Below are 25,315 nucleotides of genomic sequence, written 5' to 3'. Positions count from 1 at the left end.
CCTAACTCACTCAAAACCCTTACTTCTTCAATATATTATCAATATGGTTAAAGCAGGGGAATCAACAAGTGTCTAGGTACAGTACGGTTGCAAAATTCCTGTAATTTTCCACAAATTCGAAAGTTCTCCTGAAATCCCAGTTGGAAGATTCCCAGAATCAGCAGGGAACAAGCAGGATATACAGAATCCTCCAGAATAGAGTTCTGGAAAATCTGGGAAAGACACTGGAATTTTGTGACCCTAAGGTAGAGGTGAGGGAAAGGGGCAGTGTTGTCTGTACAGTAACTAGTGTCTCAATACCATCGGTCCAGGACTCGTGGATGGTGGCTTTCTGACGGAACTTCTCAGCCAGGTGGTCCAGTCTCTCCAGGCGACGGATCTCGTTGAGCATCCACTCCTCATAGCCCTTCTCCGCCCCCTCCAGGTTGTGCCACGACCCGTTGATATCCTGCAGCCAGAGAGCGAGGACACTGATCCACCATACACTAGAAAGAACACTACACTGTATAACAGCATTACTCTCTCTAGTGCAATTTGTTTATAGATGTATTTGGTGTTAGAAGTCATGTTGTCATGTCTTTTTAAACTGTCGCAAGCCAATTTCCCATTGTGGGACAATAACGTTAACTATTATAATGATGTAAAGAATAATGATAGTGAAACAACACAGAAGAGTTTTAGGATGGACATGTGAATTGTCCAATAGATATGGATGGCGTCATTGGTACAACTTCTCTACATGTTTAAACAGTCTCCATGCGTCTGTCCGCCAGTCCCACTCACCGACACCATGCGTCCCTCGGAGGGCATGAAGGCGGGCCTGTTGCTCAGCCTCAGCTTGGTCTGCAGGGTGTTGAAGTTAATCTCCAGCTGACACTTCTCCTGCACCTTGGGGGGCTTGTGGACGCGGCGGTAGCCCCGGAAGTCCTCCAGCTTCTGCTGCATCTCGGCCATGGTCTTCTCTGGAGCCCGGTTCTCCAGCCACGGGATGGTCCGGCGGATCCACTCCAACAGCTAGGGCAGAGTAGAGGGGGATGGAGTGATACTAATAACAGAGATAAGTGTGAGAGAAAGGAGGGCAGATGTTTTTAATGGGAGATATGAATAAAACTGCATAAGCTTTATGGGAAGTTTAGTGGAGAATTTTCCTATTTGGAGGTGATGAGAGGAAATTACCCATATGGAAGTTACTAGAGGAGCTAGGAAACACGGACAGCCCATCAGAGGGACAGAGCAACATTTCTCACTGACAGACAGTAGACGTGTGGTGAGGAGGGAGGGAGGTAGAGACAGACAGTAGACGTGTGGTGAGGAGGGAGGGAGGTAGAGACAGACAGTAGACGTGTGGTGAGGAGGGAGGGAGGTAGAGACAGACAGTAGACGTGTGGTGAGGAGGGAGGGAGGTAGAGACAGACAGTAGACGTGTGGTGAGGAGGGAGGGAGGTAGAGACAGACAGTAGACGTGTGGTGAGGAGGGAGGGAGGTAGAGACAGACAGTAGACGTGCGGTGAGGAGGGAGGGAGGTAGAGACAGACAGCAGACGTGCGGTGAGGAGGGAGGGAGGTACAGACAGACAGCAGACGTGCGGTGAGGAGGGAGGTACAGACAGACAGCAGACGTGCAGTGAGGAGGGAGGTACAGACAGACAGCAGACGTGCGGTGAGGAGGGAGGGAGGTACAGACAGACAGACAGCAGACGTGCGGTGAAGAGGGAGGGAGGTAGAGACAGACAGTAGACACGTGGTGAGGAGGGAGGGAGGTGCAGACAGACAGCAGACGTGCGGTGAAGAGGGAGGGAGGTACAGACAGACAGTAGACGTGTGGTGAGGGAGGGAGGTACAGACAGACGTGTGGTGAGGAGGGAGGGTGGTACAGACAGACAGTAGACGTGTGGTGAAGAGGGAGGGAGGTACAGACAGACAGCAGACGTGTGGTGAGGAGGGAGGGAGGTACAGACAGACAGCAGACGTGTGGTGAGGAGGGAGGGAGGTACAGACAGACGTGTGGTGAGGAGGGAGGGAGGTACAGACAGACAGTAGACGTGTGGTGAAGAGGGAGGGAGGTACAGACAGACAGTAGACGTGTGGTGAAGAGGGAGGGAGGTACAGACAGACAGTAGACGTGTGGTGAGGAGGGAGGTACAGAGAGTGGTGTACTACTCACGTCACTGGCCAGCTTCTCGTAGTCCTCCATCAGGTGCTCATTCTCCTGGTTGACAGCCAGCACCTTGCAAATCCTATTGGCTGCAGTCTCAGCCTATCACAGATGAGAATCGTCAGCAGTGCAAATACACAGGTTGCTTGTTATGTATTAGGTCGCCAACGTCAAGGGGCATGTGCACAAATGTGTGTGGCTTTTACCAGAGTGGGGTCAAATGTACAATTCAGATCAGCTGTCTACCAGTCAAAGACAAATGCAGTGCAAGCTCAAACTGAAGGTACTATGTGCCGTGTGCTGGCCTCACGCAACTGTAGTTGGACTTTTAACTAGACGGAGTGGAAGATCTCACTTTAGCTATGAACAACTCTGTAAACTGAGTGAACACACAAAAACCACACACTAGCCGTGACTTACACTTTATTTAAACACCGTGCACATAAGTAAATCCATTGGATGGCTGTAGAGTAGTAAGGGTATGTGCTAACGCAGCATGCTACAGCTATCAATGGTTAGTTCCATGTACTGTGTGTGCCAACTTCACACTCTGTGCCTCAAAAAGCTACATGCTTCTCCTATACAATGGGAGCATTCAGTCTGGTCCTGTACCGCGTTTGTCCACATCAGCTGGTGTGTTTAGGGACTTAAAGTTAAACCACTGAAATAAAGAAACAGTAAGAAACTGTATTATGCCTTGGAACGTCTAACACACTACGGAGTAAAATCTCCACAGAAAAACACTATGCACATTGAAACATTTGCAGTGTTAACATTTGAACCGTCGTTAACAGCGCTTCCCACAGATCAGTTGAAGCTCATTTCAGTCACTTAACTGGTTTGTTAGAGTAACGCCTCAACTGTAGCTATGGGAAACACTGCTAATGATCAATCTACAGGGGAAGAGTTGAAACAGGGAAGTTAGAGGAAGGAGGAGCGTTTTTTGTTGTTTCGTAGAAGTGTAGTGTGAGCCCAAAGCGTCAGTGAGCATCCTTGGCCAGTGTGACATTGCCAGTGGCCCTGGCTGGTGTCACACAGGTCAGGGGTTAAAGGTTGCGTAGTGGCGGTGCTCACCTTCTGGGCGCCAGAGAAGGCGTGATAGAAGCAGGAGACATAGGTCATGATGGCCTTCTCGTCAGGCCTCAGCGTGCCCACGATGTCTACACAACCATGGCCAGGCAGTGAGCGGAGGGAGAGAGAGAGAGAAGTGGTGAAGCCAAGTTACCCAAAGCCAGAGGGTCCCTCCACACAGTGAGGTGGGGGGGTGAGATGAGGGGTGGGGAGTAGTGAATGGAGTAGACGCCGGACTCCATTGCTGCTGCCCCCTACTCTGGGGCCTCCAATGATGCACTGTGTGTGTGTGTGTGTGTGTGGGGGGGGGGGGGGGGGTCACTCTGGGGTTACAATGAAAGAGAGAAAAAGCGTAACAGATGGAGAGAGAGAGAGACCAACCCCAGGAGGGTTCTGCCGGGGCCACAATGCGGAGGTTGGTACACACACCATTTGAATTATAATATTTAAACTGTCAAGCTGGTAATAACAGAAAAGGTCCTCCTGGTGCTAAAACTGAAGAGAAGGGTACACAGTGTAACCAATGTCCATGCTGTTTCTGGATTAATGATTGTTTTCCAAAATGAACAAATGATTGCCCAAAGGACTGTATGTTAACCAGCACGGGCCCACTAGCAGCTTACTGTGGTGTTCTGTAGTCAAGGCAACAGTGGGACTGTGGCAAACAGTTCTGCATGCGCACACACCTCTCCTGAGACTGGAGTACATAAACAACTTCTTAATTAATACAAATCTAATTACAGCGACATTAAAAAACATGCCCGTCAGCAGGCTTCCTGTTCTCAGTCCACAGGGAGAGGAAGAGCGGGGAAAAGAGAAGAGTGAAAGGAGGATAGAGAGAAAAGGAAGAGAAGGGTAAGAAGGAGAGGAAAGTGAGAGGAGAGGAATAAGAGGATGAATCCAGCAGACAGAGAGAGAGAGAGCCAGAGGCGTTGTGGTGGAGGGTGAAATCAAAAACACACAAAACATCTAGAAGAGTTCTCAAAAGTCCCTCTGACTAGCCTACCCTCTGCTCAGACACAAACTGACCCAGGCCTGATCTAGCCTACCCTCTGCTCAGACACAAACTGACCCAGGCCTGATCTAGCCTACACTCTGCTCAGACACAAACTGACCCAGGCCTGATCTAGCCTACCCTCTGCTCAGACACAAACTGACCCAGGCCTGATCTAGCCTACCCTCTGCTCAGACACAAACTGACCCAGGCCTGATCTAGCCTACACTCTGCTCAGACACAAACTGACCCAGGCCTGATCTAGCCTACACTCTGCTCAGACACAAACTGACCCAGGCCTGATCTAGCCTACACTCTGCTCAGACACAAACTGACCCAGGCCTGATCTAGCCTACACTCTGCTCAGACACAAACTGACCCAGGCCTGATCTAGCCTACACTCTGATCAGACACAAACTGACCCAGGCCTGATCTAGCCTACACTCTGCTCAGACACAAACTGACCCAGGCCTGATTGTATATGATCCATTTAACTACGAAGGGCCCCCGGGGCCTGATCCACTCCAAGTGAATCACTATACATAGACAGGCCACTACACAAGAGCCAGAGGGCCCTGTTATTACCAGCAAGACATTAAGAGACTAAGACTTAGTGTGTGTAGTGTGAGGAAGAGTGTCCAGAACCAGCTCCCGGTGAGGCCGACACCAATGCTGCAGGAGAAAGCCATGCTGGAAAGGAGAGAAGAGGGTGGGGTAGATGTGGAGGACAGGACCAGGTGGGGGGGGGGGGGGGGTAAGGGGTACCTTCTGGGCTCCAGAGAAGGCATGGTAGAAACTGGACACATAGGTCATTATGGCTTTCTCATCTGGACGGGCAGTGTTCACAATGTCTGTAGGGAAACCACAGTTATACACAGAGGGAGACACACAGGCAGGGACAGTTATACACAGGGAGACACACAGGCAGAGACGGTTATACACAGAGGGAGACACACAGACAGGGATAGTTATACACACAGGGAGACACACAGGCAGAGACGGTTATACACAGGGAGACATACAGACAGGGATAGTTATATACACAGGGAGACACACAGACAGGGATAGTTATACACACAGGCAGAGACAGTTATACACAGAGGGAGACACACAGGCAGAGACAGTTATACACACAGGGAGACACACAGGCAGAGACGGTTATACACAGAGGGAGAGTTATACACACAGGGAGACACACAGGCAGAGACGGTTATACACAGGGAGACACACAGACAGGGATAGTTATACACACAGGGAGACACACAGGCGGATAGTTATACACACAGGGAGACACACAGGCAGAGAGTTATACACAGAGGGATACACACAGACAGGGATAGTTATACACACAGGGAGACACACAGACAGGGACAGTTATACACACAGGCAGAGACAGTTATACACAGAGGGAGACACACAGACAGGGATAGTTATACACACAGGGAGACACACAGACAGAGACAGTTATACACACAGGCACGGACAGTTATACACAGAGGGAGACACAGGGACAGTTATACACAGAGGGAGACACAGGGACAGTTATACAAACTGGAGGATAGAATTGTGATCACACAGACAAGGGAAATAGGGGAGGGACAATCCAACAGAAAAAACTGTGAGAAGGATGAAGGGAGGGAGAGGGAGGAGGGGGGCTGAGGCTAACAGTCTGTGTGTAAGGGTGACCACAGCAGCCGTGATGTCACAACACATCCACCTGCACACTGGAGTCATGGATTCTTGGGATGCAAGAGTAGTCAGATGAATGAATACAGTATGAATATGCAGAAACACGCTACAATCACACACACACACACACACACACAGCAGGAGTAACTGTGCCCTGTGCATACCTTCAGCATCCATCATCTTGGGGATGTCCAGGTACTTCTCAGCCACCTCAAAGGCATTGTTCAGGTTGGTCAAGGGGTCATCCTGAGCAACCAATCAGAGGGTGAGAAAACAAGCCACGGACATGTCATGCAATCAAAGCGAGGTGTGTGCTGATCCACTCACCTTCCTTAGCTTGTCGTAGTCAATGAGCTCTGGCCTGTGTCTGTGGATCAGAGCGTTGAAGGCAAGGCCATCCTTCCAGCTGTCAATATGAGAGCGAGAGAGAAGAGAGAGAGAGAGAGAGATCAGAGAGAGTCGACGGCACTGCATCGCATCACTACAGACTCAGGTTCGGGCACCTGCAGGCTGACTTCGGTCGACAGTTTGACGGTGTTTCCTCCGACACATTGGTGTGGCTGGCTTCCGGGTTAAGCAGGCGTGTGTTAAGGAGCGTGGTTTGGCGGGTCATGTTTCGGAGGATGCATGACTCAACTTTCGCCTCCCCCGAAAAAAGGGGGGGGTGGCACATTTAAAAAATAATAATAATAAAATACAAAAAAAAGGGACAGTTCTATGCTGCACATCCATAGGATACGTACATACTTCTAACATCTACCCTACGTTTCACCAGCAGGGGGCAGTCTTTCTAGAAGAGCTGGTAGAGTTTCCTGGAGTGTGTGAGTGATGCAATGTTTGAACTGGCTTCACTACTGTGGAATTTTTCTGAGGTCAAAAAATGTCTGGAGAAATACTATAGCCTGTTCCGGTCTCAGGTTCTGTTGTCAGGCATGTCGTCTAGCTGCTGTCGAGGCTGTGCATGTGTGTGTGTGTGTGTGTGTGTGTGTGTGTGTGTGTGTGTGTGTGTACACGTAGGCTACCTGATGTGGAAGTTCTGCACGTTGACGTTTTTGTAGGGCGCAGTCTTCCTCTGGCACCACAGGAGCAGGCCCTCCTTGGCAGAGGTCTCTGGAAAGGGGAGAAGGAGTTCGATAAGTCTATGGCAGGGATATTCAAGTCCTAACCGGGAGGTCCAGAGTACTGCTGGATCTGTTCTCTCTGATAATTCATTGCAACCACCTGGTGTCCCAGGTCTAAAACAGGTCCTGATTAGAGGATGAATGAAAAAAGGCAGTGGAACTGGCTTCGAAGTCCAAATGTGAATTTGAAGGGTCTATGGTATGTCCAAATGGCACCCTATTCCCTATATAGCGCACTACTTTTGACCAGAGCCCTCTTCCCTATATAGCGCACTACTTTTGACCAGAGCCCTCTTCCCTATATAGAGCCCTCTTCCCTATATAGTGCACTACCAGGAACCCTATAGGAATAGGGTGCCATTTCAGAGTCAGATGCAGCCTAGACCTAGTTTCCACTGAGTTGGAGTGTACATTATAGATGGCTAACGTGTTGAACTTCTCTCCCGGTCACAGATGAGTGCAGCGGAGCTGGGGAAGCCAGGGTGAACATCCTCTCCTGCCATTGTCTGTCTTAGTCAAGTGCCAGTGAGAGCAGAGCAGGCATGTAGGCCAGACTTGTATTCACTTGGCAAGGCGCACTCAACCTCCTGTGGTCTCAGCAGAACAGAGCAGGTGAGTTGTTTTTAGTGTGTATTGTATCTGAGAAACCCAGTTGCATTAACCTGTGGAATTTCCTCAGCACAGCTGTTTTGAGTAAGAGTGTGTGTGTGTGTGTGTGTGTGTGAGAAAGAAGAGGGAAATGCCTGCTCGGTTAGTGGCATAAGAACATAGAGCAGCAATGGATCAATGACTATGATTTAAGGACAGTGACATCCCCCAGGTTCTTCCTCAAAAAAATTGAGGAAGAACATAAAGCAAAGTTTTGTTTTCTAAACCAACCTTAGCTGCCTAGTGGGGAAGGGTGGGGGGGGTGAAGGAGAAGAGAGAGACTGACCTTCCACGGAGATGTCCTGGATGGCGAAGCGGAGGATGATTGTCCAGATCATGCCCAGGGTCATCTTGGCGTTGCCATCCACAATTTCTAAGAGAAAAAGGTGATATCACTCATAAATACAATAAAATATCAACTCAGTTATGAATTAGCCTGAACCCAGATCTGTTTGTTCTGTCACGTCAACAACTTGTCATAATAGCACAAACAGATCTGGGACTAGTTCTGCATATGTTTGTGAACTTCAAATATATGTAATTTACAGTGCAAATACAAATCTGGCTGGGTGAGGCATGCATAATGCATTCAAGCAATGTCCCAAGTTGTTGCGGTGGCTTTGAACAGATAAGAGACAATGGTTTTGCCTGTCCCCCTGTGAACATCCAACACTTCAACATTGTATCAGTCACTTAGTTTATATCCCCCTCTCTGCCTGCCTCGGTCTCGCCATTTGTCCTTTGGTGGTGTAGGGTGGCAGGCTGCTGGTCTGGGTGGTGGGGGCTAGAGGGCTAAACTGGAGCAATGTCAAATGGGCTGTGTGTATCATGCAGTAGGAATGAGGAGTGGAGGCTGGCGGGGCCGTTTGTCATGATAGCTGGAGCAGAAAGGTCACTGTCGCACCGTCAGAGTCGGGCGCGCACAACTGTTTCTCCTCCTGATTTACTGGCCTTGTGAAGGGCCCCTCCCCCAGAGCTCCCTCCCTCTCCAGCCAAATGCCTTTGCTCCCAAGTGGGAGATGTATTTGGCAGGATGCTGTGAGCTTTGGAGTTGTGCTCTGTGTGTGTGTGTGTGTCTGCGTGCGCGCACGTGTGTGCGCAGTGCTTGTGTGGTAGCTAAACTGACCCTCTGCGCCAATGGACACCAGCTTGACCCCCTTGCTGGCGATGTAGTCCAGCGCTTTGTTAACGTTGTTGATCTTGTGGACCCTCATCTTGCCTCTCTCGGGCTTAGGTAACCGCTCCCCTGTGGATGAACACACACGGACACAAACAGGCAAACAAAATGCAGTGAGCCCAGAGTCCCATGACAAAAACAGCCCTTTCCACTGGCTCAGCAAAACAGACAGGCACAGCTCCTTTTAAAGTCACAGTATCACCCTTCACAGGGCTGCTAGTCAAAACAGACAACATCTACAGGGCCAAAGCCATGGCCTACGACCAGACTACTTAGATGAAAAGGTATCAAAAGAACAGGAGACACTAGTACTTTAGAGAGTGTTTTTCTGGCACTGCACTCTGTCTACCCAAATGGTACACTAATCCCTACATAGTGCACTACTTTTGACCAAAGCCCAAACAACAGTATATTGGTGCTGAGTGCAGCAAAGTAGATTAGCGCTTAGCTGTGGTAGTCGAGCTTGGTATGTGTAATGATGATCACGACGATGGGCTGTCTCACCTGAGATGACCTCCAGCAGGAGCATGAGTTTGAGGCCATCCCTGAAGTCCTCCTCGATGTTCTCGATCTGCGTGCCTGCTTTCCTCAGGTGGGAGTTGCACCAGGCCGTGAACGTCTGGAGAGAGACAGGAAGTGAGGTCAGAGAGGGCACAGAGTGGTGTTGGAGGGCTAGGAGGCACTCTTTCTTCTGGGTGAACAAAAATTGGCTCATTCATCCACGCTCCTCTCCCCTATAACTATTACCCAGGTCAATGCATTCTCAGTCAACTTACCTAGTAATAGAATTAAAGACAGACACAGGAACAAATAGGAGGGGGTGGGGGCCTGAAGTTCCTCAGAGAGTAGGCTACACGTGGCAGGAAGTGCACCATGATTGGTTGACATAATTCTGAGTAGAAGTGCTGATTTAGGATCAGGTCCTCCTGTCCATAATCATATTCATTAGGATTTAAAAAAGACAAAACTGATCCTATTTCAGCACTCCTACTTCAAGCCTCTTTATGAATCTCTTCAACTAACAGTAAGTATTTAACCGAGTGCTTTAGGGGATAGGCGAGTGAGCTGTAAGGTTGATGTACTGCGGTGTACGCTATCCTGGTCACACCTCTGTTTGTACCACCATGTTAACTCATTGTCATGCCAAACATTAAAGGGCTCGCATGACAAGGAGTTGACTTGATCGCACAAACAGATCCGGGAATCAGGCCAACTGTACACATGACTAAAAACTAGACCAGCACGATAAAAAAATACTCATGTTTTATCCCCCCTACATTAAGTCACGAGGCACTTTCTAGTGACAAACAGTCCGTGGAAAACACGTGTTTTGAATGTACTTATTTTGAGAACTTGTGGCACACACTATTCATTAGTGGAGGGTTAAAAATGTTCTCCCCAAATTGCTTGTCTTTTTTTTTTTTAAGGAAGAAAAAAAAATCCCACAGAGAAGGCAACTGAAATATGAGCTAAACGATGTTCCTTTCAGACTGGGCTATTCTTTATCAGTCAGAAATGGCATCAGAAGAGGACCACTTGTGGTTCTTGGCCCCGTGTGTGTAGTAGACTGGAACATAGCTTCTGTAATACACACCAATACCAGTAAAACACACCGATTCCTGAGTGGGTCAAACAGTAACCCTTGCTCCTCTTTTCCAGAGTCAACGAGACCCAACATGGCACCATTTCAACCCATCTGAGTTACCGCTTGAACACTCCTTTCTGCCCGCCCCACCCTTTCACCTTCTCCCCAAAAGCCTGGTTTCCCCAACTCAAAGTTGGGATCAGTCGACCCTCCCTCCCAGCAGGATAGGCATGGCCCGTCAAGGTGTTACGGTGTGTGTTGCGGTATGACAACATTATGACAGGGTGCTGGCCCTGGCTCTCCCCCCATTCCGAAGGGCTGCCAGACAAAGGGCCCATTGAGCAGCATGTATATAATGAGTCCCGTCAGCCCGCTCCCTGCCTCCCAGCCCCCCACTCCCCTGCCTGAGCGAGACCCACAGGCACAGGGGAGGAGGGCTGACACAAACATCCCCTGCCAACAATGCTCCCCCACGTTGCAGCTAGCCATCGGCCTCCAACTGAGCAGGGATGTGGCATAGCACAGTATCATTAAAATACAAAAACAAAATGGCAAAAAAAAAATCAACACAGTTGATAATTACCAGCCCAACAAAAACTAACTTGACCATAGAGATAACCAGGTCACATTCAAATTACTCTAGCTAGACACCAATAGCCTACATGATACAAAACCACCAGTTGAAAAAAAATCTATTGTATTCTACTTCCTTGTGATAACAAGAGTTCAGCAACAACACTAGGCTACTACTAACCCTATGAGGCACTAAGGCTCTGGCACCATATCCCAAACATGATGTCACACAGGGACACAGGTGTGCATCTCTAAGCCAGGAAGGGATTGGGCATGGCAGACCTGTCAGCTTTAACAATGGGATTTTACAACTCAGCGTCGCTCAAACGTTGACTCAACTAGTCAAATAGTTTGCCCTTCTATGGCCAGGTATGTGTTGGTTGAGCGTGCGCAGTACTAACAACTAGATGACACTATTCTTGTGGTGTTGAGGAACAGAGCAGGATCATTGCCACTCAAGACAGATCCTAGTAAAACACAGGTCAAGTGGATTACAGATTTCTCTGCTCTCTGTCTACAAACAACGACCTGGACAGACACAGGGCAACAGCCAGGAGGAAACAGTGTCATATATTCTTGGAGATAAAAACCATGTTTTTTTTCTCTCCAAAAGCTACTTTCAGGGGTGGTATGGTATTCCCACCAGCTGGCATGTCCATGTTTGACTAACGAGGATCAAAATAACTCAGAGTTCTGCTGCGTTCTGCTCAGTTTGACCACAGCAAAGGTCACATTTGGTCTTTGCGTCAGGGCTGAACCTCACAGGGGTTAAGGGTCATGTAGATAGATGTCTAAAACCTGGCCTATCCAACAAGGAGACAAACAACTCCAGTCTCTGCCTGCCAACCGACCGACCCACCACCAGCAGCACTCCCCGAGCAGGAATGCAAGGGAGACGCAAGAACCGACAACCCACATAGCCTACCTACACACACATTTCTTCCTTCTGACACTTTCCCTGACGCCGCACACAGCACCCTAGTCAAACATCTGCTTTTGTGACACACTAAACAGGTAAAGGTGTGGCTGGCTGGCTGCACCTAGAAAGAATGAGGTAGGCTCGCACACAATGTTATTGCACAACCGCCGTGCCTTCCCCATGACAGCATTGCCTGCTGTAATAAAATGACAGCCTACCCAATCCCTCACTGATGAGCGCACTCTCTCATCACTCTCACAGTCAGAAAACAAGGCAGGCACCAACATGCAGCAGCAGGGCCAGCTTAGCTCTGGAAGAGAAGCTGGTAAATCAGTGGAACGTCTGCTAGCAGCTATGCCCTGCCGTGTGTTTATGTGGGAGAAATCAATATGGCCTAAGGGACAACGGCTGACGGGCCCAGTCAGGGACATGGACCGGAGAGGAGGTGATACTGTGTTCCCAACTGTCACAAAGGTGAGGAAACCAGGGAACAGAGGAAGCTCACATGCTACTGATTATGAAGTTATTATCGTCATCATTATGATGACTGCTGCTGTATGAGCTCCTGTGAGGATTTCGTCAGAGGCGACAGCAGAGGTGTGGGTCGTCCACCTCTGAGTGAGTACAGGAAGGGGGTGGAAGGTAACAGCCAGGTCTGGGAGTCAGTCAGCAACGCCTTGGCCGACACAAAGCCACCTATTCTTAGGCTACAGCTCAATTAGTTAGGTCTGCCTTGTGGCCAAGGCACTAGAGTTCTGTGAGATGCCCTTTGTCTCACGCAGTAGTCGCATGATAACCACACTGTTCAAAACACACAGCAACAGGTAGCTCATTGTGCCGGTCCACCAGCACCACACACCAGCCTATTTCACTAGTTGACTGCTAGGACTTAAATGGAATTTTCCTGACAAGAGCACACAAACACACACTTTGAGCAGGAGGCTTGGTTATCCGACACCACTTCCATCAAGTTCAAGGGAGTTTGGCGACTGACTACCCCGAGCCATGCATGTATGGGAGAATGACCAGGGCCCAAACGCATAAAGCAATGTTGGAGTGCTGATCTAGGATCCCCCCCCCCAGAACGGGACCACAGAGTGCCGAAGCCCGTAGCACGTAAAAAATAGTCAGTCCTCGTTTGCAACACTCACTACAAAGTTCCAAACAGCCTCTGGAAGCAATTTCAGCACAATAACTGTTCGTCGGGGAGCTTCATGAAATGGGTTTCCATGGTAGAGTAGCCGCACACAAGCCTAATATCCCCAGGTGCATTGCCAATAGTCGGCTGGAGTGGTGTAAAGCTCGCCACCATTGGACTCTGGAGTGGAAACGAGTTCTCTGGAGTGATGAATCACGCTTCACCATCTGGCAGGCCGACGGACAAATCTGGGTTTGCCAGGAGAACGCTACCTACTCCAACACATAGTGCCAACTCTAAAGTTTTGTGGAGGAGGAATAATGGTCTGGTGCTGTTTTTCATGGTTCAGGCTAGGCCCCTTAGTTCCAGTGAAGGGAAATCTTAACGCTACAGCATACAATGACATTGTATATGACTCTGTGCTTCCAAATTTGTGGCAAAAGTTTTGGGAAGGCCCTCACCTGTTTCAGCATGACAACGCCCTCGTGCACAAAACAAGGTCAATACAGAAATGGTTTGTCGAGATCAGTGTGGAAGAACATGACTGACCTGCACAGAGACCTGACCTCAACCCCATCGAACACCTTTGGAATGAATTGAAACCGCCGACTGTTCTAGCAGCAAAGGGGAGGACCATCTCCATATTATTTAAATTTGACTAGGCAAGTCAGAACAAATTCTTATTTTCAATGACGGCCTAGGAACAGTGGGTTAACTGGTCTAAGAACAGTGGGTTAACTGCCTTGTTCAAGGGCAGAACAGATTTGTACCTTGTCAGCTCGGGGATTTGACCTTGCAACCTTTCGGTTACGAGGCCAACGCTCTAACCACTAGGCTACCTGCTGCCCCGCCCATGATTTTCAAATGAGAGCAGGTGTCCACATACTTTTGCTCATGTAGTGTAGCAAGGGAACCGTGCAGAGCATCAGCACGTCCAGAGGGGTGAGGTGTGGTTGCACTAAAATGCAAAAGCGCTGCCAGGGTTCGGTTTCCCCAGACAGAACCACTCTCCAGCCGAATGCATAAACAGCTGTTTGAACAATGTCAGCACTCTCTCAAGGTCAGCTCCACCATAGACAGTGACGCACCACTCCACCACCGTCGTCCATGCTTTTATCATGGACTCACTGCTCAATTCCCAAAATGTAATACAGCAAGACACAAAGCAACCTTGAGGGAATTGGATTCGTTGATGGTCGTCATGTTTTTATTGCTGTGGGCCTTTACCATCTATGACTCTACCTACATAAAGCCGGTCTCCAGTCCAAACTCATGCATGGCCAGAGTCTAGCTAGCTACCATCAGTAGTGAGTACTCATCCTCAACCATTTTCAACACAGACTTTCTGGTAGAGATTAATTAAATGGTGGAGTAGTATATCCCTGGGCTGTTCCCTATGACTGGCTCCCTCCCAGATCCGGCCCCTATATTACAGAAGCCCTGGGCTGTTCCCTGCGACTGGCTCCCTCCCTGGCTCAGCCCCATCTATTACAGAAGCCTTTAAAAGAGCATGTCCTGGTACCGATGTCGCTCTGCTCTCATTACCCCGTCAGGTCTGGACAAGTGATCATTAAAAAGAAAACACACTTCGTGTGCTGACAAGCCATCACTAAGAGAGGAACTCGTCCGAGTGCAGATTCTTATCCAGTGAGAAAGTGTTGTTTCAGTTTGTCAGTAGTAATGACCATTTAGGGCAAACTGCTGTAAACAGAAGCTGATAAACAGGTCTGATAGAGTTTATCCTGACATCTCTAGTGTGCTTTCTTATGGTCGCCCAGTAAAACAGAGGAGAGGAAAAGGGGGAAAGCGATTTGGTTGAGGTGTGAATATGATGCATGAAGTTACAATGTAACATGAGTGTCAAAGCCATCCAACATGACAGTGACCCACACATGACCTCCACCTCATGTAATGGCTGTAGGCTACACCTCTAGTGGGGAAGAGTCTCAGATTGTGTCCCAATAAATCTCTCCTGCCTCCTGAGGTGCGGACTAGTTCACTACACCCCACAAAGCATAAAAGCGTTGGATTGGTAGAGGCATGAGCTGGTGGGAGTTACCCGTAATTTCTTATAAACAGGCCTTTTCTTTCAAATCCGAGAAGGGAAGTGAACAAGTGCACACTTTGGGAGGAAGGAGAGAATTGGGAGTGGGACACAGTCTGTTCTACACAGCAATGGTGGGCAGGAGAGTTGTCCCCAGGTCAGGTTGACTCAACTAGAGGAAGCACTGCCTAAAGAGAAGTAGTGACCTACAAGTATTAGTGATGCAGTCCTGTGCTGTTACTGGCCTTTCTTTAGAAGTCTCTTGCCACAGGGGGGGGTACAACAGAGAGAGTAAATACCGGGGGAATATTTTGGACTTTGCACGCACCGTAGAAACTTCCAGCAGAGGGAATCGCTGTTTATTTGTTGATTTATTTATGTAGCTTCCTGTCTTTGTGAGAGGCCGGGTTGGGTTTCACTGACGGGGCTCCACCGCTCGGTTAACCCTTTCAGTGACCTGCCTATGGCCAGATCCTGTTACAAGGCAAGACCTGGGGAATGAGCCAGGCTGGGAGGACGGGTACAGCTACAGCAGTATAGGGCCACAGCCTACAGACCAGCAAGTCAACACTGAGGACAGTAAGGACACACCATTGTGCAAATGTGGACTGTTGTGTGTCAATAGTAGTGCTCTCAGCACAGACTGTTGCTTAATGTCAACTGACAATTAGCCTATACGTTGTGTCAATAGTAGAGTCTTAAACACCTGCAGCTCCCATGTTCAATACACATACCAAATTACACAACTTTATCTGACCACGGATACAAACACACACTTGACGTACATGCTGTAATTCTAGTTAGTGGTCTAGGATTTAGTTGGGCCGAGAAGGCAGTCCTAGGAGAATCTCTCAGCTACCTTAAAAGGATGACTGTAAGGCCTCCCGGGTGACACAGTGGTGTACGGCACTGCATCGCTGTGCCACCAGAGACTCTGGGTTTGGGCCTAGGCTCTGTCGCAGCCGTCCGCGACCGGGAGGTCCGTGGGACGACGCACAATTGGCCTAGCTTCGTCCGGGTTAGGCCGGTAGGGATATCCTTGTCTCATCGCGCACCAGCGCCTCCTGTGGCGGGCCGGGCGCAGTGCGCGCTAACCAAGGTAACCAGGTGCACGGTGTTTCCGCCGACACATTGGTGCGGCTGGAGGCGCGCTGTGTTAAGAAGCAGTGTGGCTTAGTTGGGTTGTGTTTCAGAGGATGCATGGCTTTTGACCGTAGTCTCTCCCGAGCCCGTACGGGAGTTGTTAGTAATTACTATCTTGTCTCATCGCTACAACAATTGGATACCACGAAATCGGGGAGAAAACTTTTTAAAAATGTTATTTAAAAAAAAGGTTTGACTGTAAAAGAGACCAGGCAGCGGTCACAGTGAGGAGTACAGGCCTAGTAGCATCCATTCAGCAGCAGCCCGGGGCATGGCTGGGTAAAGTATGTAGGCCACAGGCAGCTCAGCTGACACAGTGAGGAGTACAGGCCTAGTAGCATCCATTCAGCAGCAGCCCGGGGCATGGCTGGGTAAAGTATGTAGGCCACAGGCTGCTCACCGGTCACAGTGAGGAGTACAGGCCTAGTAGCATCCATTCAGCAGCAGCCCGGGGCATGGCTGGGTAAAGTATGTAGGCCACAGGCTGCTCAGCTGACACAGTGAGGAGTACAGGCCTAGTAGCATCCATTCAGCAGCAGCCCGGGGCATGGCTGGGTAAAGTATGTAGGCCACAGGCTGCTCAGCTGACACAGTGAGGAGTACAGGCCTAGTAGCATCCATTCAGCAGCAGCCCGGGGCATGGCTGGGTAAAGTATGTAGGCCACAGGCAGCTCAGCTGACACAGTGAGGAGTACAGGCCTAGTAGCATCCATTCAGCAGCAGCCCGGGGCATGGCTGGGTAAAGTATGTAGGCCACAGGCAGCTCAGCTGACACAGTGAGGAGTACAGGCCTAGTAGCATCCATTCAGCAGCAGCCCGGGGCATGGCTGGGTAAAGTATGTAGGCCACAGGCTGCTCAGCTGACACAGGAAATATGTCGGCCCACTCTAGCCTCCCCACTCCCTCCCTGCTCAGTGAGAGGAGGAGTGTTTAATGAGAGGCTGGGACTGTGGCAGTGGCCTGCGAGGGAATCTTCCAGATGTGCACCGCTCCATAGATCTGTGCTCCAGTTTAGCTCAGCTGAGAGGCTGGGTTAATCCAGCGAAGTGGAGGGAGAGTCCAGAGAGCCGTCGAAGGAATGACTGTCATCTCAATTAGCATGATGTCAGGAATGCCAACTATGTCTATTGAGAGCTAACTTCTGAGGTGCGGCTGGTTTGGGTCATGGTGTTTTGGGCAAGAACACGGAAAGAGAGCAGTGAGGCCAGAGAGGGCCAAGGCGTCAGAGGCCTGAACAGACAGGGAACTCGCGACTGAACTGTGGTAAAAAAACTAAACACTAAACGAGTCCACTTTCACCACTGTTATAAGTGTTGCCATAGATGAACGCTACCTACAAAAAAAGAGCCACTAATTTAAGGCCCAGTGCAGTCAAAAACAATTTGTGTTTTATATACATTTCCACACGATAAGTTTAGAATAATCCTGTAAAAAATGTAAATGCCCTTTTAGTGTAAGAGCTGTTCGAAAAGACAGTCTGAAATTTCAGTTTTGGTGGGATGGAGTTATGGCCTGCCCAGTGACACCACCAGGTGGTAAATTAGTTAATAGACCAATAAGACAGTTCCAAACCTCTCTGCCAATAACAGCTAGTTGTCCCCTCCCCACTCAGACCACTCCTATCAAAATTATTGCTTGAGAAATTGCTCCTTTCCTATTTTAAATTGGAAACAATCACAGTAAGGTACTTAAAGATGCACTATGTAGGAATCACTCAACTACTTACTGGTTGCAAACATTCTAATTGTTCATCTAAACAGCTGTGAAATATATATATATATATTTATTTTTATTTTTATTGAACCTTTATTTAACTAGACAAATTCTTATTTACAATGACAGCCTACCGGGGAACAGTGGGTTAACTGCCTTGTTCAGGGGCAGAACGACATATGTTTTACCTTGTCAGCTCGGACATTCGATCCCAGCAACCTTTACAGTTACGGGCCCAACGCTCTGACCACTAGGCTACCTGCCATCCCTGCTGCCCAAAAGTTGGGGGTCACTTAAAAATGTCCTTGTTTTTGAAAGAAAATTCTTTGTCCATTAAAATAACATCAAATTGATTAGAAATACAGTGTAGACATTGTTAATGTTGTAAATGACTATTGGAGCTGGAAACGGCTGATTTATGGAATATCTACATAGGTGTACAGAGGCCCATTATCAGCCACCATCACTCCGGTGTTCCAATGGCATGTTGTGTTAGCTAATCCAACAGCTTCATTAAATAGTACTCATAGTACTCGCAAAACACCCGTCTCAACATCAACAGTGAAATGGCAACTCCGGGATGCTGGCCTTCTAGGAAGAATTGCAAAGAAAAAGCCATATCTCAGACTGGCCAATAAAAAGAAAAGATTAAGATGGGCAGAAGAACAGACACTGGACAGAAAAAGATTTTGGGGGGGTGAAGTGTTATGGACAGATTAATCTAAGTTTGAGGTGTTCAGATCAAAGAACATTCATGAGACGCAGAATGTTTTTTATAGATGCTGGAGGAATGCTTGACGCCATCTGTCAAGCATGGTGGAGGCAATGTGATGGTCTGGGGGTGCTTTGGTGGTGGTAAAGTGGGAGATTTGTACAGGGTAAAAGGGATCTTGAAGAAGGAAGGCTATCACTCTATTTTGCAACGCCATACCATACTCTGTGGACGACGCTTAATTGGAGCCAATTTCCTCTTACAACAGGACAACGACCCAAAGCATAGCTCCAAACTATGCAATAACTATTTAGGGAAGAAGCAGTCAGCTGGTATTCTGTTGATAATGGAGTGGCCAGCACAGTCACCGGATCTCAACCCTATTGAGCTGGTATGGGAGCAGCTTGACCGTATGTACGCAAGAAGTGCCCATCAAGCCAATCCAACTTGTGGGAGGTGCTTCAAGGAAGCATGGTGTGAAATCTCTTCATATTACCTCAACAAATTGACAACTAGAATGCCAAAGGTCTGCAAGGCTGTAATTGCTGCATATTGAGGATTCTTTGACGAAAGCAAAGTTTGAAGGACAATTATTATTTAAATTAAAAATAATTATTTATGACCATGTCAATGTCTTGACTATATTTCCTACTTATTTTGCAACTAATTTCATGTGTTTTCATGGAAAACAAGGACATTTCTAAGTGACCCTAAACTTTAACTGTAGTGTATTGTCCATACCCAAAGATGAAAGCTGGTGTACAAAACCAACATTTTAATCAGAAGGCATAGAAATAGCACACATAGAAAATATCTACTGCTTCTTAGACTTGCTTTCAATGAATGATCTACAACTCACATTTCTATGTGAATTTGGTGCGGTCGCCCAAAAAGTTATATTGTAGCTTTAAATTGTTACCTAGAAATACATTTGAACCTTTTTGGGGTAGGGGGCAGCATTTTCACTTTTGGATGAATAGTGTGCCCATAGTGAACTGCCTCCTACTCTGTCCCAGATGCCGATATATGCATATTATTATTAGTATTGGATAGAAAACACTCTGAAGTTTCTAAAACTGTTTGAATGATGACTGAGTATAACAGAACTCTCATGGCAGGCGAAAACCTGAGAAAAATCCAACCAGGAAGTGGGAAATGCTCTCACGGCCACTCATGGATCCCGATCACTTTCAGAGAAAATGCCAAATGTAAACGCACCCAGCCTGTCAGGAAAGGAGATAAGAGTGTGCACACTAAATAGAGTGCTCCAGACATCGTTTTGGCAGTTGGCTTAGGGGAAGACTGGGCCTTTCCAATTCAAACACAGACACTTATAAATACATGGGGTATAATGCCAAAATAAATCACAGGTCAGAGAGATACTGCAGCAGGGTTCACATGTTGAATGTAGTCGGCATGACAGGTCCGGAAATAAATGGAAAATTAAATTAAAGGGTTTCCTTCCGTCCCAAATTCTCCTCCCCTGCGCAGAGGCGAGCTCTTAAGGATTGTGCCCTATCCTGATTCTTAAAATGGCATTGTGGGGCATCAAACATGAGATAAGGATCCCTTTCAGTCTCCTCCCAGTTCGAGGCCAACGCCTGGAAACACAACCATTGAATCCCACACAATGGAGGCATGCAGACAGACCATAGACTGACCATAGCACACACATTCTGATTGACCATGATTTATGGTAAGTATTCTTCACCCGTTTCCACTCTTCCGTATCAGTTAGTAGTCATAAAACTGCATGCATGTCAATTATGTACCATCAGAGTATCAAAATGGAACTTGACCATTAAGGCATGTAAAGAAATGGCTTGACATTAGAAATGACCTTCAGTGAGTTTGCGGTTGCACTGCGAGACCTTTGAGTAAGTTACATATGCCTGACTTCGGGCCACCCCCAAAGACGTGTATTTGCTTTCCACGTTTTGACCTTTAATAACAAAGCAGCAGTTCAGCCAATAACAAAATAAGCTGATGTCATTACATGGCTCTGTAAGTTAGTCACAATCTGGCAGCCCCAGAGAGGTATTGGCAGTTATCATCATTAACCCTTGGTGAACTAATTGCATCATTTTAGGGTTATGCATGTCTGTGCTGGGTTGGAGAAAAAGCTGTCAAATGCTGCCAAACAGGGAGGATGTGTACTGTGAGGAGTCACCCAACAGGTGCTTTGATATTGCTTAGGTCAGTCTGAATTCCCTGCAGCCTCTGAGTAAGCAGTGATGGAGGACAGCATCAAACGGGGCTGGTCACCATAATGATGACACAGCCTTCCCACATAATGTATCCAGCTATGCAGGTTTCCCCTACTGTGGTCTAGACAATGATGGGAGGATGGGAGACAACTTAAGGGTGTGGTTCCATCCGTCACTCAAACTAGAGAATGTTTTGCTAATCGAATCTATGAGAATTGAGTTGTTTATACAAGGCATTTTTTTAATTAGCAGAAAACAACACTATTTGAGTAACGTTATGAATGAGACAGTGTAAATGTGTTATTTTCTGATATCATCTGTACTAAAGCCAGAGCATCTCCTTCTCTGTAGTGTCTTACCAGAGCATCTCCTTCTCTGTAGTGTCTTACCAGAGCATCTCCTTCTCTGTAGTGTCTTACCAGAGCATCTCCTTCTCTGTAGTGTCTTACCAGAGCATCTCCTTCTCTGTAGTGTCTTACCAGAGCATCTCCTTCTCTGTAGTGTCTTACCAGAGCATCTCCTTCTCTGTAGTGTCTTACCAGAGCATCTCCTTCTCTGTAGTGTCTTACCAGAGCATCTCCTTCTCTGTAGTGTCTTACCAGAGCATCTCCTTCTCTGTAGTGGCTTACCAGAGCAAAAAGCAGTCCAACCAGAGTGGCTGCTGACCTTTTCCGCCTGGCCATTGAAAGGGGAAGAGAAACAAGAAGTGCAGGACAGTGAAGCACAGCTGAGGCGCAAATACAGCAACCACAAGCACTCTAAACAAGGCAACTGTGGTCATCTGAGTAGCGACCACATGAGTGGGAATCAACCCATGTAGACGTCTTACTCAAACTATGAGTAGGACGTTCCTCAAACCGGTAGTTCTCACTTTACTCAGCGAGGCATGAGGTATTTCAAACTTAATCCGCAGACTGACTGCAACCAAACAGGGTGCTCGGTTGGTAAAACCACCTCCTCTGCATAGGCCCACATGACCACTCCAGCAACCCACACCATCAGTAAAGCTGGCCAAGATTGTGGGGGGTGAGCTGTCTGCTTGACACCTACACAGAAATTCTTCTCAGTGTGTGTGGCCAAGCGACAGCACATTTTTAACAGGTTACTGTGAACTTGATGCTGCCCTTGTCCCAGACATCTCAACATTGAACTGGAGTACCAATGAGTCATTTGGACAAAGAGAGGATTATGGGGGAGGATAGTCATTTCCTCAAATCAAAATGGGTGTACCTGGAATAAGCGCTGTCCTAAAACAAAGGCAACAGTCCTAACTTCATGACTCCAACTCCATTTCGATGTAAGAACAAGCAGAAATGTTTGGTGGGAACCCTGGCATTTCTGCCCAGCTGAACATGCTTAGGTAATCATTCCTGGGACTCGTTTCAGAGCATTGGTGAGAGAAAGAGAGAAAGGGGAGTGTGACATTTCTGCTTTATTCCAAACATTCCCACTGTGGCAGGTGTGTATCTGGCCTCAATAGCCTGCACCTCATCTGTTCTAAATCTGTGACCTCCTCCACGGAGGTTCTCAGAGTCAGAGATGTCTAAAACAGCCTCCGCAATAGCACAGCCTGGAATCATCTCTTTAATAGTGATAGTCAGTCTGGTCTGCAAGATCTGAAACTATGAACGCTCGATGGGATTCCACAGCCCATTTTATGAAACATAGCCTAGGCCTATAAATTAAAGAGTCGTGACACTACTCAACTAAAATGTTTCATCTTGTGAATGCTCGTTTGAAATCACCAAAAAACACGTTAAGACCAAAGCCTTCTGGCAGTGGAGTAATCAATCATATATACCTTTCTCATTAACATTAAGTCAGGCAAAGGTTTAAAGATCAAGGACGAAAACCAGAATGTGACAGAGGGGAAGGGGAGGGGTATTTGTAGAAAACCTTTGAAAGGCAGGAACAAAATCCAATGTGGAGGAGAGAGAGGGAAAGAGGGAGCATGAGAAAATGTGACCAAACGAGAAAGGCAGGCTGGCCCAGTAGACAGCATTGTCACATTAACTGCCTCTTCCTGTCGTTGCCTGCCTCTCGCACTCGTTGCCTTATAAGGCAATGCATTTAACTGCCTGTCACTGTGGCGATGATGTAACAGCTTACCACCAAGTGCACCACAGCGATTTTTTTTAAACACCTTGGGGGGGACATTTCTCAGACTGAAACATTTGTTCCAAAATTCCAGCATCTTGAAGTGACAATCCCACATCCTTTCACAACATTTCTGTCCCTGATGTGTTTGTTTGATCTAATGTGTGTGAACGTGAACCACCCCCCCCCCCCCCCCCCACAGACATTCCACAACCAACCTGGCCCTTTATGACTCACAGCCCTACGTGTCTGACACACACACACACACAGCAGGATCTCACTCACACTCAAAATGGATGCCAAAACACAGGCATATACAAACAGTTAGACACACACACAATGCCAAGATTCTTGCTTAACTATTGTCCAAATGGCCATTGCCTAATCAGACCCATACACAGATGAGAGCAGAATCACATAAATCACCCAACATGTCAACATCCAAGCAGCCTTTTCTAAACAGAAACACTCATCCCAAACATTATGAATACTAGGAGGGGGAGAACACCTCACCAGACAACACACCACTCCTCTGCAGTCAGGGGGTGTGACAGGTGATGTGGTGAGAGTGGGAGGGAGCCCTGGAGCTCAGCCCCTCTGTAGCCATGCAGGAGGAGGGGGGGCAGACCGAGCCCCTTCAGAACCCACCCGGCACAGGATCTCTGGCTCGACCACAGCCCACATCACTGACTGACTGCGAACCAGTTCACCAGCCTCCCCATCTACCATCCCTCCCCGGGGTTATCCACTGCATCACACTCACTGCTGCATCATGTCATAAACACACGAGGTCGACCGATTAAAAACTAGCAAGGCCAATTGATTAGGGTCGATTTCAAGTTTTCATAATCGGTAATCGGCATTTTTGGACGCTGATTATGGCCGATTACATTGCACTCCACGAAGAGACTGCGTGGCAGGCTGACCACCTGTTATGCGAGTGCAGCAAGGAGCCAAGGTAAATTTCTAGCTAGCATTAAACTTACCAAACTCACCAAACGGGTGATGATTTAACAAGCGCATTCCCCCAAAAAAGCACTGTCGTTGCACCAATGTACCTAACTATAAACATCAATGCCCTTCTTGAAATCAATACACAAGAATATATTTTTAAACCTGCATATTTAGTTAAGAAATTAATGTTCCCAGGCAATATTAACTAGGGAAATTGTGTCACTTCTCTTGTGTTCAGTACAAGCAGAGTCAGGGTATATGCAACAGTTTGGGCTGTCTGGCTCGAACTGTGTGAAGACCATTTCTTAATTAATTAGCCAGAATTTAACAATTATACATATTTTTATTTAACCAGGTAGGCTTGTTAAGAACAAGTTCTCATTTACAACTGCGACCTTGTCAAGATAAAGCAAAGCAGTGCGACACAAACAGAGTTACACGTGGAATAAACAAACCTACCTAAAAGTCAATAACACAATATACTTTTTTTCTATGTACAGTGTGTGCAAATGAGGTAAGATAAGGGAGGTAAGGCAATAAACAGGCCATAGTGGCGAAATAGTTACAATTTAACAATTAAACACTGGCGTGATAGATGCGCAGAAGATGAATGTGCAAGTAGAGATACTGGGGTACAAAGGACCCCAAAAAATTAATAACAGTATGGGGATGAGGTATTTGGATGGTCTATTTACAAAATGGGCTATGTACAGGTGCAGTGATCTGCTCTGACAGCTGGTGCTTAAAGTTAGTGAGGGAGATATGGGTCTCCAGCTTCAGTAAATTTTGCAATTCGTTCCAGTCATTGGCAGCAGAGAACTGGAAGGAAAGGCGGCCAAAGGAGGAGATGGCTTTGGCGATGTCCAGTGAAATACACCTGCTGGGGTGCGTGCTACCGGTGGGTGTTCCTATGGTGACCAGAGTGCTGAGGTAAGGCTGGGCTTTACCTAGCAAAGACTTATAGATGACCTGGAGCCAGTGGGTTTGACGAAGAATATGAAGCGAGGGCCAGCCAACGAGAGCATACAGGTCGCAGTGGTGGGTAGTATATGGGGCTTTGGTGACAAACCGGACGGCACTGTGATAGCAAATTGGATGCAGTCTGAGCAGAGTGTTGGAGGCTATTTTGCAAATGACATTGCCGAAGTCAAGGAAGGATAGACAGTTTTATGAGGGCATGTTTGGTAGCATGAGTGAAGGTTGATTTGTTGCGAAATAGGGAGCCGAGTCTAGATTTAATTTTGGATTGGAGATGCTTAATGTGAGTCTGGAAGGAGAGTTTACAGTCTAACCACACACCTAGGTATCAACATTGAAGGTTGTGCAATGTAGAGGTCGACCGATTAATTAGGGCCGATTTCAGGTTTTCATAACAA

At 47.7% G+C, this 25,315-nt stretch overlaps 1 protein-coding gene across 7 annotated transcripts in view; it reads right to left on the bottom strand.

Annotated features, from left to right (window-relative positions):
* actn4 (actinin, alpha 4) overlaps positions 1–25,315 on the bottom strand; it is a 46,849-nt gene that overhangs the window by 7,097 nt on the left and 14,437 nt on the right. For 4 of the 7 annotated variants that reach the window (XM_031795945.1, XM_031795950.1, XM_031795948.1 and 1 more), the window contains exons 2-11: positions 9,359–9,473; positions 8,804–8,923; positions 7,964–8,050; positions 6,931–7,018; positions 6,236–6,314; positions 6,073–6,154; positions 4,985–5,070; positions 2,164–2,256; positions 784–1,014; positions 301–448 (exon numbers count right to left, since the gene is read on the bottom strand). In XM_031795945.1, coding sequence (XP_031651805.1) covers positions 301–448; positions 784–1,014; positions 2,164–2,256; positions 4,985–5,070; positions 6,073–6,154; positions 6,236–6,314; positions 6,931–7,018; positions 7,964–8,050; positions 8,804–8,923; positions 9,359–9,473 — 1,129 coding nt within the window. Of the gene's footprint in view, positions 1–300; positions 449–783; positions 1,015–2,163; positions 2,257–3,228; positions 3,315–4,984; positions 5,071–6,072; positions 6,155–6,235; positions 6,315–6,930; positions 7,019–7,963; positions 8,051–8,803; positions 8,924–9,358; positions 9,474–25,315 lie in introns of all 7 variants that reach the window. The other 3 variants (XM_031795946.1, XM_020508438.2, XM_031795949.1) reach the window with 1 other exon arrangement.

Source organism: Oncorhynchus kisutch, linkage group LG18 (genome assembly GCF_002021735.2).
Source record: "Oncorhynchus kisutch isolate 150728-3 linkage group LG18, Okis_V2, whole genome shotgun sequence".
NCBI classification, from domain to species: domain Eukaryota; kingdom Metazoa; phylum Chordata; class Actinopteri; order Salmoniformes; family Salmonidae; genus Oncorhynchus; species Oncorhynchus kisutch.
This window is presented reverse-complemented; position numbering and strand designations above follow the sequence as displayed.